The 15,755-nt window shown below is 38.6% G+C and overlaps 2 protein-coding genes across 5 annotated transcripts; one reads left to right on the top strand and one right to left on the bottom strand.

Moving 5' to 3' along the window:
- Positions 1-8: 8 nt before the first annotated feature.
- Positions 9-10,335, bottom strand: rxrbb (retinoid x receptor, beta b). Of its 4 annotated transcripts, none has more exons than XM_004541525.3 (12): positions 10,036-10,335; positions 7,344-7,537; positions 6,263-6,416; positions 5,861-6,040; positions 5,490-5,543; positions 3,300-3,460; positions 3,043-3,172; positions 2,204-2,330; positions 2,048-2,089; positions 1,867-1,958; positions 1,673-1,778; positions 9-1,578 (listed from the first exon to the last, which is right to left on the bottom strand). In XM_004541525.3, the coding sequence occupies exons 2-12, from the start codon at positions 7,482-7,484 to the stop codon at positions 1,431-1,433; spliced, it is 1,335 nt and encodes a 444-aa protein (XP_004541582.1). In that variant the 5' UTR covers positions 7,485-7,537; positions 10,036-10,335; the 3' UTR covers positions 9-1,430. The 4 variants fall into 4 exon arrangements, with proteins under 4 accessions (XP_004541582.1, XP_004541581.1, XP_012780317.1 ...); XM_004541524.4 differs by having other exon boundaries at positions 10,027-10,333; XM_012924863.4 differs by lacking the exon at positions 10,036-10,335 and adding an exon at positions 9,823-9,971.
- Positions 10,336-11,762: 1,427 nt separating this feature from the next.
- Positions 11,763-14,141, top strand: LOC101471228 (uncharacterized). Its single transcript, XM_076889642.1, has 3 exons — positions 11,763-12,161; positions 12,378-14,065; positions 14,133-14,141. Exons 1-3 carry the CDS (start codon positions 11,942-11,944, stop codon positions 14,139-14,141), a joined length of 1,917 nt encoding a protein of 638 aa, XP_076745757.1. The 5' UTR covers positions 11,763-11,941.
- Positions 14,142-15,755: the final 1,614 nt, after the last annotated feature.

Here is a 15,755-nt window from a genome sequence, read left to right as displayed (position 1 = left end):
AAAGCATGTGAAAGAAAAACTTAAGCCTGTTTATTTTTAGTCCACACAACCCATTTTTCAAGTCACTTTTATGTTCAAGAGCATACAGATGTCAGTGACACGTTTACCATTACAGCTGGTGTTTACATACGGCCCACTCATCTGGACTTAAAATTCATGTCTGTTCACAGGTGGTATGGAGCTAAATGCGATTATTGTTTGCTTGCAATAAAATGCAGAGACATCACGATGATGAGGATAGGTAGGAAAAACAAGCATTCAAAAAAGAAGAAGAAAAAAAAAAAAGAAGCCGAAACTGTCTCAGCAAATCCAGTGCAACCCAAGACACGTTCTGCTTTATACTAGCTGAAAACAGAAAAAAGGGTAAATAAGAATTATAGAATTTGTATTTCCTGATCATAGTTCAAATTTATCAATATACACTGTCCCTGAACAATTACTTTTGCACAGTACCTTAGATTTGTGAAGATAAATTACAAAATGGAGTCTTCCCTTTCCACAGGACATAATTTTCTTTGTAAAACCCCTGAAAAACTGACAGGCTTACCTAGTTTAACATTTTGTATTGCTACATTTTAAACAAAGATTGACAAATGAATTTTTAGCTTTGCATATATTCATAGGTTTGTGGTTTGGTGTGCATCTGCGCCAATAATCATCTCTGAAATAGCACCAAAAGACAAACACTTGACCATTCAGAGGTCAGGCATTTGTTAAATGTATGGTTTAGAAACAGCACGTTGCAAATGTGCAGAAAAGTCTAATCATTAACCCCAACATAATTATTCTTTTAAATGGCAAAGTAAACAATACTCTGCATATATATGTATATGAGACACATAAAGCTGACCCTGATGAGCAGTACGAGTCTGGCCTGACAGTTTCAACTGCTCACTTGTCTTCTGTCTCAGGGTCACTGCTGGATTTTATCATGTGCAATGGATACAAGTAAACTCAAAGCTGTCGTTTGGTACAATAATGCACTTTTAGATCTGAGTTGAGTGTAAATTTATAAAAAGGGTGCGTCGTTAACGCGTTAAGAAAAGAATCTGGTTGCCGTCCTCTCATGTATCCCATCATTTGGAGAAACAACAATCTTAAAATCTGAGGTGTCTAAAAAGTTTATACAAAAATGTATATCCAAATTATAGTTTATCCTGTGAGGGAAATATGTAAATGTTTATATTTTCAAAAGATACTTGTGTTTACCCATAGTTACACATGAAGTTAATTAAACATATAGCACCAGCTTGTAGATCATGCCAAGCCTTGGGTTTGGTCTAAAGCGCAAATCTGTGCCGCACTAAAAGAAGTGTAACGCAGACAGCAGTGAGACAAATCGACAAATCTTCAAAGAACTTAAAGTGCCACTCCAGTCCCACGCCCGCTGCCCAGGCTTCAGCTATCTAACCACAGTACACGCTTCTTATCTAAGACAACTGATGGGGAGCTTCAAGCATTTCCATTAGGAAAGTGTCAATAGGTGTGTCACCGATCAGCTTGAAGAAGAAAAGATGCTCCAAGCACTTCAAGCCAATAGATCGCAGTGCTGGCAGTCGAAGGAGGAGCTTAGCAAACCTGCAGGGAACAGAGAGGACATCATCTCACTTAACAAGATCAAAATGTACGAGACAGGACTACAACAAAGACTGTTACAGCAGAGGACCATTACCTTCCTTGCTGCTCTGGATATTTCTGTTTGCAGTAAGCTTCCAATGATGCATAGACCTTTTCTCTGAGGAGCTCCACCTCACCGGTGTTGGAGAGCCCTTTAGCATCTACATGAAAAATGCAGAAAATTAAAAAAGCCCAAAACATTTTTTGAAGAAATAGTTAAATGTTTCTAATTTCTTCCATGTTAAGTACCTGGGTTAAACAGGACAATGGCTCGAAGGCAGCCCAGCTCTATTTTATCCATTTGCATATCTCTCATCTTATTGACCAGCTCAGTGAGAACTCTGAGAAAGAATGCAAGGTTTCAAAGCATTAAACAAAAACACTGAGCCTACACTGTGTAAGACACTCTGAACAACAAGAGGAAATGTACCTATCAAATATGGCGCCGACCTCTGCGCTCTGCACACTTTCTCTGTATCAAAAACAAAAGTCAAATTAGACAATACGTTTTTATAACACAAATCATTGCAGTCAAGTGCAGCTTATATGTTTGTATCCTGGCAATTCTTTACTTCCATCAATGTACCTGTCAAAAATGGCTCCAACTCCTGCACTGTGTGCGTTATCGCGCTGTAGCTCAGAGGCAAGAAGAACTCCATCCTTCAACGGAATGGAACGATGGGAGAACGAGGCGATAAGAAGCTCATTCCACCCTGAGAAATTAAGTCCATTTACACACAGATATGTAAAAAGCAATAAGATTTTAATTCATCATGACATTTAAAACAAAGACTCATGTGTCTCAGAGTCCTTTCTCCCTTAAGTTGTAGGCAATAATACAAAGACAGTTTAGTGCAACTGTATACACCATCCCCGCTGCTGTGAGATTTATGTCCTCAGGGTTCTGAACCACTTTCCGTATGGGGGAAAGAAAAAAAAAAAAAAAAAAGTTGTTATTGCCACTTTCCTTTCTGGGCAAAAAACCCTTCTGGGGAATCACCAGACACATAACAACTGGAGTTAGGAACAGTCACTACTTCAAAAATATTTTCTAAAACATTTCAGCAAAATTGGGCAGAAATGTGGTCATTCACTCACAGCCTTTTAAGTTTCCTCTACACTTTGTTTTTACTAGACATTCTCGTACACTAATTCTTAGCACTGCTTAGTTTTATAGGGTATGCAATTTATTGCGATTTTGCAATTTTTTGCAAGGTATGCAATTTATAGAGTATTCAAGTACACAAATATAATTAAACGGCTCCAAACAACAATAACTTAGATAGCAATGTAACTGTATGTTAAGAATTACAATAACCAGCATAAAAGGACATATTTGGCCACTTCAGAAGAATACTGTATGGTGCCTTTGATAAACTTATAACATCAAAGCTGATCAGATCACTTGTGTGTGCTTGTTCATACCTGCACGCAGAAGGATGACCTGATCATCAAGGGGCAGTTCAGAGAAATGAGGGATTCTCTTTGCCCACTCCACCAGGGCAAACAGCTGTTTGTCTGCAGTCTGACAGATGTTGCTAACAGCATCATGTGGCTGAAACAAAACAAAAAAAGACAATCAATGCTTCCAGTAATTTTAGTAAGCTTTCATCTTAATAAACATAGCTATCACTCTGTTTATAGTGCTGCCATGTAAATGCATTTACGTTCCAACCACTCACCGAGTTTCCTGCAGAGCCTCCGTCTGAGTGAAGCTCAGTCTTTTGCTCCACAGCCGTCTCTGCCTCCAAGATCTTCTCCACAGGCATCTCGTCATTCACTCCAACACTGAATTCCAGCTCGCCTTCCCGCTCTCGGTTCCTCTGTCGTTCCTCTTGTACCGCTGCATCACACAAAACACACAAACAGACCATCAATGATGCTTGTAAGAGTTAAAATGCAAAGTGTTCTGACTATGTGCAATCATTTTCTGATGCACTGAGAAAGTCTGCTATACAGACAAAACTTAGTAAGAGCAATATAGATGTATATGACTTTTAATGTAGTGAATTGTTATCAATTTTAACTGAGTGGTGGGACCCAAAATTCAATTGAATTTTACTTTATCTTATTTATATAGTACTAAATCAAAACAACAGTCGCATCAAGGCTCTTTATACTGTAGGGTAAAGACCCTGCAGTATTACAAAGGAAACCCAAAGAATCAGTCGACCCCCTATGAGGAAGCCCTTGGTGACACTGGGAAGGAAAAACTCCTTTTTAAAAGGAAGTAATCCTTTGGCACAACCAGCTTCATGGAGGGGCAGCCACCTGCTGCGACTGGTTGGGGGTGAGCGGAGGCACCAAAGTGCGGGTTGAGGACAAAGAAAAGGGAGCAGAGGGAGAAAGCAAAGAAGCCACACCGTGGGAGGGAGCCACAGTTTAATAATTACTGCTGCTGGTTGAAACCTCTAAATGCAACAGTGATGTATAAACACACAAAGTGAAAAGAAGAAAGGTTCAGGGCCCAAATTCCCCAGCAGCCTAAGCCTACTGCAGCATAACTAAGAGAGGGTTCTAGCCCCAGCTATAAACTTGATCAAAAAGCAAAGTTTTAAATCTAATCTTAAAAGAATAGGCATTTGTCTCCCCAGTACAAACTGGGAGCTGGTTTTACAGTAGAGGGGCCTGATAGCTGAAGCTCTGTCTCCCATTTTACTTTCAGAAACCCCAGGGTGGGGCAGTATATGATGGGAAATGATCATTCAAAACTTTGTATATGAGAAGGATTTTAAATTCAATTCTGGATTCGACAAGAAGGCAATGAAGAAAATCTAATATGAGAGAAATATTTTTAGTCCCAGTTAGCACTCACACTGCTGTGTTTTGGAATTACTTGAGGCCTTTCTGGGAGTATTTAGTGTGAGATGAGGATAATGAATAACAATAGCCCAGCCTACATATAATAAATGCATGAACTAGATTTTCAGCATCAGTCTGAGACATGCTTAATTTTCTTTTAGTCACATTGCAAAAATTAAACAACGCAGTGCTACATATTTGTTTTTAGTGCATGCTGAAGAATATGACTCACAGTGTTCAAAGCTAAAGTAAAGAATCTGGTTAGACATCATGTTTTAAAGATGAAGACAAGTTCACTGGATCTAATTTACAGTGGAAATGAAACAATTATCTACTGTTGTGTATTAATGTGTACAACCAGATGTTCAATCAAGTTCAAACTATAAATAAATTAGGGTTTTCTGCTCAGAACCTTAGGGTCAAATCAGAACTCGACTCTATATAATATCTGTGTGGATGTTCACCAGTGGAAGCTCACTCAGTAGAGAGTGGTTTATGTAGCACAAGAATGAAGCTAAGCATAAACATACAAATACAAGCCTTTGAACCCAAAAACAAAAAAAATGTTTTGGACCAACTCAAAATAATCTTTCTCTATTTAAAGCAGTCAAGCAGCCGTGCAAGTTAATTTGAAGGTTTTCACACATGCTCTTCCTCCCGCCCCATTTTTCCAGAATTTTCAAAACTGACTATGAATTGTTGTATTGGTATTATATTACTTAAAACTTAAGTAATTTTGAAGCAGTATAAGCAACACAAGCCAGGACTCTTCTTAAAATGCTGACACTGAGGGATAATCTGCCATTATCACTAGGCAATCAGACACTGAAAACTGCAGCTATACGAATCCGATCTGTGCCCTTAACAGCAATCAAAATTAGAACTCCTTGGATTACTGTTTATTAGACCACATACGTGCCACATACTACATTTGGCAGTCATCACTCTCCATCATTCCATCATTCTCAGGTCAAATTCACACACAAATGTCATGAACTTTGCATTTCTAACAATTTCTAATTCTCCATGTGACATTAAAATACAGTATCCTCAAGAATTCAATGTCATACTCATCCATCCTTCAACTTTTCCATCTTCTGTTATGTCCTTTACAAGTTTGATTGCTAGTGAAAGATGGAGAAAGATTTGAATTGGAGACAGGTTAGTTGCACCAGCCCCAACAAACCTGTCTGTCCTAATGTATGTTATCAATAGTCCACATTTACTTAAACTGTTTTATTTAGGCTTAACTCTGTATAATTAATAACTTCATGAAATTTTAATTCACAGCTAGTTTTTTTTTTTTTACCGCTAACATACAACATTTTGACTTATCACTGTGGGTACAGTTACATGTAAGACAAGTCAGAACAAAACGCGTTGCTAAACCGTCTGACTGCCAAACAAGCTCTCTACGGCAATATTCTAATACTTTGCATACCTTCCCTCTTCATTCCCATGGCCAGGCACTTCTGGTAGCGGCAGTACTGGCAGCGATTGCGCTGGCGTTTGTCAACCAGGCACTCTTTGTTATCTCTGCAGGTGTAACTCAGGTCTTTTCGCACAGTTCGTTTAAAGAAACCTTTGCAACCCTCACAGCTGTACACTCCATAGTGCTTGCCTGTAACATAAGGGGGGGGGGGGGGGGGGAAACGAACGTTACGGCCCAATGAGAAGACTGGAAGGAAGACAACATCAACCTGCATGTATGAGTTGGGGAAACTTTTTGCTATCATTCGTAATAAGTAAGATCCACTACATGAAAGTGTTATCATGGGTTGAAATATTCGTTGGCTGATGTTTCACTTCTGTCCTTTACCTTGTGCTGATTAAGTTCACTCACCAGAAGAGCGGTCCCCACAGATGACACACAGTCGTTTCTGAGACAACATTATTCCCGGGCTGTGAGCCTGCATGGGCCTCAGGCCAAACGGAGGCTTGATGTCTTCTGAGCTGCTGACAGAGTGCATCCCTGATATAGGCGCTGACGATGAAATCTGGGTACGATTGCAACCAAATAAAACAAGGGAAACAATGTAACAATGTCATTATTTGTATGTAATGGCCAGACAGTATTTTCCACCAATTTGAATAACCGGAGGCTAGGGCTGTCAAAATTAGGCAAAGAAAAAACCCAAAAACAAAACAAAAAACACTGTTTATTCCTTCAAAAATATCTTCAAATATCTAAATTATATCCACAAGAAGGCAAATTGATACGAGACTCATTCTTACTTTTGTGAGTGCATTTAAACTGGGATAATTAGTGTGGATATTTAGCTCTGGTCACTGGGAAAAAAAACACGTATACCCCAAATGGATGACAAAAACCTGATGGCTGTTTCTAGATGAAATTGATCATGTGCTACACTAAAAACCTCCAAATTTTGAGTTCACACTATAACTTTGAGTTTCTCACCATCACCTATTCATGTATATCTACTAATTAAGGTATCTTATGTTGTTCTGATTTTTCCACATAATATGGCATAAGTCATGTGAACAGCGAAATACTAAGAGTCACAGCTACTGATTTAACAACTTTTACTCTGCAATATCCAGCGGTGCATCCTACACAGCTTATGACAGACACTATTTCTTAGTTATTTTCATTTTTTCACATAAATACAGAAATATTTTCATAATCAAATGCCCTTTTGTTATTAGCACTAACTGTGACAATTTTTGCTTACAACGCCTTCTGTTAGGAGCCATTATTCAAAAATGCCTGCCTCTATAAGTGGAGTAATGTAAATAGTCAGTAAAGTGTTTGTTTTTTCCCCACTACAGTGTACCTTAAGTGGCTGTGTATATTCGGCCCAGTTTAAACAAGCATCATGGCTCTCAGGCTACAAAATTAAAAATAAGAGTTAAGTGCACTGTGACATCAGTACAATACATACACCCTCATGCATATGAATTACCTGACTGTTGCTGATGGGTCCAAATCCCAGAGAGTGTGGCACCACTGGGGAGTTAAGTGAGGGACTGATGACTGAAAACGGAGATCCTAAGATGCTGGTGGGGCTGTTGGAGGCTGAGCTGTTAGGTTGCTGTGAGGACATGGCTTGTAAGCTGCCCGCTGAAAAGAAAAACGTCCCGTTCGAAGGATATCAATCTGAAAGTGATAAAAAAATAAAAAAAAATAAAAAAAAGGAATATAATAAGCTATGAAAACCTTTCTGATCGATCTTGATTAAAAGATAACAGAGACTGACTTTGACAATTATTATTTTGAGCTAAAGTTGCCAAACATGATTTGGTTGCAACTTCTCAAAAAAAAAAAAAAAAAAAGGAAAAAACGGGGGGGGGGGGGGTGTATTTTGTTAATCATTACACATTTGGTGTCTTTCAGTTCTCAAATGTTGAGAGTTTGCCAAGATTACATCATTATTTCTCCCATTTCAGAAATAAAGTAGTGGAAGTCTTATAGCTGCGATTGCATTAAGTGGCAGAGAAACCAATTTTCCATAAGTGAGTTATATGGGCAGAAATCTGTGCCATCAGAAACTAAATTTGAATAAATTAAATTTGAATTGCTCAGATTGAATCTGAATTGTAACTTGAATAAATGCTTTTGAAAACTGAATTTGAATTAGTCTAATTTGAAATTGAATTTATGGTTTGAAAATGATCATCACTAAATTGAAATTGAATTTTATATTTTGAAAATGAATTGATTTGCTTTGAAACTGCATTTTATCCTTTAAAAATTCAGCTCTCGAATAATTTCAGATTCACTTCTCACCATTCAGTTTCAGGTCTACAATTCAATTTCAGTTCCAAAATTCAGTTTTTTGGAACTTACATCCGGTTCCGGTTAAAGAGCAGATTAATAGAACTACGTTTTACTAGCGGACCGAAAGTGTTACTGACGGGAATCTACAGCGTCTTGAGCTGAATTAAGACTTCAGAAGTCATTCGTCATATCGAATGACCAGCGGATAAACTCTCAGGTTGGTAATAAATGTATTACATGTATAAGAACAAGCTTCATGTTAACAAATGATTGCCGTAAGGTAACTTTTATGCTTATTGTAGCTGCTAGCTAAAAACGCTAATTTAGCGTAGTTTGCCCTGGATTCAGCTTTGACAAACAAATATGATCGACTGTTTCTAGTAGAATTCCAAAGTTGTCATCTTGTACCCTCTCAGAGTACCCCCTCTGTATGCTTGCAGAGACCCCTACAGTAGGGAAACATGCAAAACGGTGTCCAAACCTTTGTATTTTAGCTTTATTTATGTCTTACACAGCATCCCAACTCTTTAGCTAAAGTGAATAGTTAGTCTAATTCATTAGTGCAGCATTACTGGATCACCTCTGTTTGAAGTGATATAATATGATATAAAACTATCACTGTGTTTAACTACCATAATAATTCTTAGGGTACTGAGTGCATGCTTAATTAGATTTTTTTTTTTTTTTTTTTTAAACATACTGCTCCATTACTATGTTTGACAAGCTCAAGACGCTGTAGATTCCCGTCAGTAACACTTTGGGTCCGCTAGTAAAACGTAGTTCTATTAATCTGCTCTTGAACCGGAACCGGATGTAAGTTTCAAAAAACTGAATTTTGGAACTGAAATTGAATTGTAGACCTGAAAACTGAATGGTGAAAAGTGAATCTGAAATTATTCGAGAGCTGAATTTTTAAAGGATAAAATGCCGTTTCAAAGCAAATCAATTAATTTTCAAAATATAAAATGCAATTTCAATTTAGTGATGATCATTTTCAAACTATAAATTCAATTTCAAATTAGACTAATTCAAATTCAGTTTTCAAAAGCATTTATTCAAGTTACAATTCAGATTCAATCTGAGCAATTCAAATTTAGTTTCTGATGGCACAGATTTCTGCCCATAGAGTTAGCTGGCCACGTACAAATCTATAACCATAAATCACTGAACATAAAAAGGTCCGTTTATTTAGCTAAGTTGAACTCAAAAATCTTCCCCCCCCAAAAAACAAACAAATAAGCAAATCACCCCTCCTCAAAAAACTGGACAAATAAAAGGGAAATAATTCTCGTGGCAGGTAATGTTTGTACGTACAAATATTTGCTTACATTAATCAGTGTGCGTTAGCGTTTCATGTTTGCCAAAATGTTGCTAAAGGTACGCAGCAGCGCTACCGCCGAGTCACTATTAAGTACATACCAGACCTTACTAGAACAAAAAGCAAATACATTGTCCGTATTCTGTAAAAACTACAACGCCTAACTAATTACGACAAATACACAATGTCGGAGTTTGCCTTTATCGATAGCTCGTTAGCTGCAAATCTTCGGCTTCAAAGATCCATGCTATACAACAACATTAGCAAACATTAGCTTTGGTTTTCACACGTCTAAGTGATACTACCTTCTGTAGTTTTTTGTAAAACTGGGATATAGCAAACAGACCTTGTTTCGCATCTAAAAATGTTGCATAATAATCGACAGTCCGCAAATGAATCCGCTCGACCTGCATTTGCTAAGATTAGCTTGTTAGCTTAATTTACGGCTAATATAGCCAACATTAGCTCGATGCTAGATTCAGGGGTAATACCCCAAGGAAGCGACTGTTCACAACTACCTCATGGTTGTTGGAAGATTGGAATTACATACCAGACACACCTTCGAAGCATTGTTGAGAATCACTTCTAGATAAAGGCCGAGTCTCAGACACAGTTTGCTTCGGTCAGAAGCTGTTGTTGTTTACAGGCCATGATGGCTCAGTGCTACAATCGACTTGAGCCAAAATGTCCCACGGGACCACCCATAACAGCACCGTCATATGACACCCCCGCTGCAGAGGTTCAGCTTGATTTAGTATTTAATCACAGCTAATTTGGTTGGCGATTATCGCGTCACAATTGTATGCAGTATTTGAGTTTAAATAATATCTATCTTCTCAATATATACTGTTATCAAATTCAGCACACTACGCTCCAAAAATACACGACATCAAAAGGCCATCCGTGATGCGTTCAAGAAACACTGAACATTTCATACCTGCACAAATACAAGCGAGTGATTGTTTTGGGTATGATAGGGGGAGTGGTAAACAAAAATGTAAGTAAATAGTAGTAAATTCAGCCAGAAACTGTGTGTGTTTTCGCGTAGCCCAATTATGGCATGCTATTATTTAAGAATCTGAGCAAGCTGTTTTAAACAGCCACACCTACAAAAAGAGTTGGAATGTTTTCCCTTTGACAGAAGGAAGGGGTATATACAGTATTGCACAACTTGTTCTTGCACCAGTGATTTATTTGTGCAGTAATATTTTCCACTATTCAAAATATTGAACACAGTGTTCTGTTCTTCTAAAGACCATTTTTGTCCAACGTTTTTTCTCCTGGGCTGGAGAATGACTTGCACTTTTGTTCTCATGAATTAGTTGCACTGCCTCCTAAAACCTCAAAAGCTGAGGTTCAGTTTATTTTGTACCATTTGCAGGACATTTTACAAGCAAAACAAATTTGTTTTATTTCAGTTAGAACAACTAGACATTGACACCTGCATTCTAGACCTACCTGGTGAATATTCTCATATAAATTCATCTCAACAAACAAGAAAACTCATATGGCCTACAGTATGCAGGCAATCAAAATAAACTTGAAAAACTGCTTTGCTTTTTGTTAGTTGGTGAGAAGGTGGCTGTTAACAAGCCAGGTGGCATTCCTCCTGCAAACACTGTGCTGCCTGAAACTGCTTGCACCTTATAGGAGCAGCAGCTGATCAGAACAGAGCAATATGGTGAGCAGTATTATATGTGTAACATCTTTTGGCTTGTTGCTTTGCAGTTTGTCATCATGACTGAAAACAATAGACTAACCACGATGAAAAGGACCTCTGCTGCTTATTTGACTTTTTTGTCAGGTTAGTATGATACATTTGTATTTACAATTTATATAAATTTAGCTATATAACGTTTGATTAAACATAACATGATGAAAAAGAAATATTTTTTCTGTACTTCCACAGTTTTTTGCTTTTTCACACTGGGATCTTCAGACTTTCACCATATTACTCTCACTGAGAACTACACACAAGCCAAGAGTTATTGCAGAGATATGTACACTGATTTAGCAACAATTTACAACTTAGAAGATATGAATAATCTGGTTTCTTTAGCTTCAAATATAACTGAAAACACTTGGATAGGACTGGAGATCGGAGCTGTGTGGATGTGGCATTGGTCTTTGCCTGGTCAATTAACAGATTTTTTTAAGTGGAAATCAGGAGAAGTAATAACGAATAATCAAGAAGAATGTGCAGCATTGGATCAATTTGGTGGGTGGTTTGTCAGTGCCTGTGGAGTTCTAAGAAAGTTTGTTTGTCAAGGTAAGTAAAATTACAATAATTTATTTCAGAGATCAATAATAACAATAATACTAATAATAATACATTTAATTACATTACAGGGACACATACTGGTGATTTCATTTTTGTTAATGAGTCCAAATCGTGGTGGGATGCTCAGAGTCATTGCAGGGGCTTGCCATCTGATCTAGTTAGCATACACTCTGAAGCAGAGAATATGGCAGTGCTCAACGTGTCTGCATCACAAACTGTCTGGATTGGGCTGTTCAAAGATCCCTGGAAATGGTCGGATGGAAGTAACTCATCTTTTCGTTTCTGGAGAGCTTCTCAGCCCAGCTATCTTCCAAATCAGGATTGTGTTGCTGCAGTATTTCAAGATAATGGGAAGTGGAATAAGCAAAGCTGCAGTAACCAACTCAATTTTGTTTGCCATGGGGGTAAGTTTGTGTTATTTATTTATAAATTGTATGTATTTACTATGTCAGCAAAATTATATTATAACTTTTTGTTTTCTATTACACAAGACACAACAATCTATATCTGTCCACTCATTACTCACTTTTACATCAGGGAAATCATTTTCAACACTGCCATTCACAATAGACAGTGACCTGTAATTGAGACAAATGTACTTCAAATTAATTTGATTGCAGCTGCTGCTACCAAACAGTCAAGCACCATTACCACAACAGAAGGAACAGCTGCAGGTGGAGTGAGAACACCAAATACCACAGAGTTTATGTCACCTACATCAAGTACTCATCTCCAAAGTACAACTACAGAAATGTCATCTTTGACACAGCCACCTCCTGCAACTACTGTGAATTTAACTACAGGTGGTGACTCTATATTAAAAACCCCGGGAGGAATTTCAGCCCAGATCTCAACAACACAGACAGGGATTTCAGTCCCAAACACTACAGAACATATAGAGATTTCATCCCAGAACACTACAATACAGAAAGAGACTTCAGCCCAGAACACTACAGCATACATAGAGACTTCAACCCCAAACACTACAGCATACATAGGGACTTCACTCCAGAACACTACAGCATACATAGGGACTTCAACCCCAAACACTACAACATACATAGAGACTTCAACCCCAAACACTACAGCATACATAGGGACTTCACTCCAGAACACTACAGCATACATAGAGACTTCAACCCCAAACACTACAACATACATAGAGACTTCAACCCCAAACACTACAGCATACATAGAGACTTCAACCCCAAACACTACAGCATACATAGAGACTTCAACCCCAAACACTACAGCATACATAGAGACTTCAACCCCAAACACTACAGCATACATAGGGACTTCAGCCCAGAACACTACAGCATACATAGGGACTTCAACCCCAAACACTACAGCATACATAGGGACTTCAACCCCAAACACTACAGCATACATAGAGACTTCAACCCCAAACACTACAGCATACATAGAGACTTCAACTCCAAACACTACAGCATACATAGAGACTTCAACCCCAAACACTACAGCATACATAGAGACTTCAACCCCAAACACTACAGCATACATAGAGACTTCAACCCCAAACACTACAGCATACATAGAGACTTCAACCCCAAACACTACAGCATACATAGAGACTTCAACCCCAAACACTACAGCATACATAGAGACTTCAACTCCAAACACTACTGCACACATAGGGACTTCACTCCAGAACACTAGAGCATACATAGAGACTTCAGCCCAGAACACTACAGCATACATAGGGACTTCAGCCCAGAACACTAGAGCATACATAGAGACTTCAACCCCAAACACTACAGCATACATAGAGACTTCAACCCCAAACACTACAGCATACATAGAGACTTCAACCCCAAACACTACAGCATACATAGGGACTTCAACCCCAAACACTACAGCATACATAGGGACTTCACTCCAGAACACTACAGCATACATAGGGACTTCAACCCCAAACACTACAGCATACATAGAGACTTCAACCCCAAACACTACAGCATACATAGAGACTTCAACCCCAAACACTACAGCATACATAGGGACTTCAACCCCAAACACTACAGCATACATAGGGACTTCAACCCCAAACACTACAGCATACATAGAGACTTCAACCCCAAACACTACAGCATACATAGAGACTTCAACCCCAAACACTACAGCATACATAGGGACTTCAACTCCAAACACTACAGCATACATAGGGACTTCACTCCAGAACACTACAGCATACATAGGGACTTCAACCCCAAACACTACAGCATACATAGAGACTTCAACCCCAAACACTACAGCATACATAGGGATTTCAACCCCAAACACTACAGCATACATAGAGACTTCAACCCCAAACACTACAGCATACATAGAGACTTCAACCCCAAACACTACAGCATACATAGGGATTTCAACCCCAAACACTACAGCATACATAGAGACTTCAACCCCAAACACTACAGCATACATAGGGACTTCAACCCCAAACACTACAGCATACATAGAGACTTCAACCCCAAACACTACAGCATACATAGAGACTTCAACCCCAAACACTACAGCATACATAGAGACTTCAACTCCAAACACTACAGCATACATAGGGACTTCAACCCCAAACACTACAGCATACATAGGGACTTCAACCCCAAACACTACAGCATACATAGAGACTTCAACCCCAAACACTACAGCATACATAGAGACTTCAACCCCAAACACTACAGCATACATAGAGACTTCAACTCCAAACACTACAGCATACATAGGGACTTCAACCCCAAACACTACAGCATACATAGGGACTTCAACCCCAAACACTACAGCATACATAGAGACTTCAACCCCAAACACTACAGCATACATAGAGACTTCAACCCCAAACACTACAGCATACATAGAGACTTCAACTCCAAACACTACAGCATACATAGGGACTTCAACCCCAAACACTACAGCATACATAGGGACTTCAACCCCAAACACTACAGCATACATAGAGACTTCAACCCCAAACACTACAGCATACATAGAGACTTCAACCCCAAACACTACAGCATACATAGGGACTTCAACCCCAAACACTACAGCATACATAGGGACTTTAGCCCAGAACACCACACATTCCTCAATCGTAACGGCCAGTGTAATCAGTCAAAATTTGCACCCAGGTATGTTTAAAATTTCACATCTTTGATTTTGTTTTGCATTACATATTATGCAATTAAGTAATTCTCTTCACGTTTTCTTCCAGAAGGAAACATGATATTAATTCAAGAAAACATGACATGGATTGAAGCTCTGAGTTACTGCAGGAAACATTATTTTGATCTTGTTGACATTAAGACCAAAAACATACAGGACCAGGTTGCTCAAAAGGCAAAGAATGCTACATCATCCTATGTGTGGCTGGGTCTACGCTACACTGTTCAATTTAATTTTTGGTTCTGGATTAGATCAACGTCTAGCTGTTACCAGAACTGGTTACCAGGAGAAGGACCTCAAAGGGATTATGGCAGTGCTGTTAGTGGTGCCATGGAGGCCACTGGGGGGCAGCAGTGGGTAGGTTTGCCCGAGACAGAAAAACTGAATTTTATCTGCAACACATGTGCTGGATGAATGAGGGCCAGTGCCTCTTAATGTAATGCAAATGTTAACATTTTCATTGTGCTGTATGAAAAAATTAACACATTTTCCTATACTGACATGGTTTAAAATTCATGCTGTGTTCAGTTACACCATCAATCCAGTGAACCTTGGGGGCCGTGATCCTGATTGTTTCAATGATGACATCATATCTCTGTTGAAATACAGCTGCCTCCTCTGTTGTTAATATTGAATTTAAATAGATATGAAAATGTTTTTTAATCTTTGCATTTAATGAATATGACATTTTCTACATGTGTCATTTACAAGAGCAGGCATCGTTTAATCCCTCACCCAGCCGGCCGAACAAGAGAAAAAGAAAGTAAATGGTAAATGGCCTGTATTTGTATAGCGCTTTACTAGTCCCTAAGGAC

This window comes from Maylandia zebra, linkage group LG11 (assembly GCF_041146795.1).
Source record: "Maylandia zebra isolate NMK-2024a linkage group LG11, Mzebra_GT3a, whole genome shotgun sequence".
NCBI lineage: Eukaryota > Metazoa > Chordata > Actinopteri > Cichliformes > Cichlidae > Maylandia > Maylandia zebra.
This window is presented reverse-complemented; position numbering and strand designations above follow the sequence as displayed.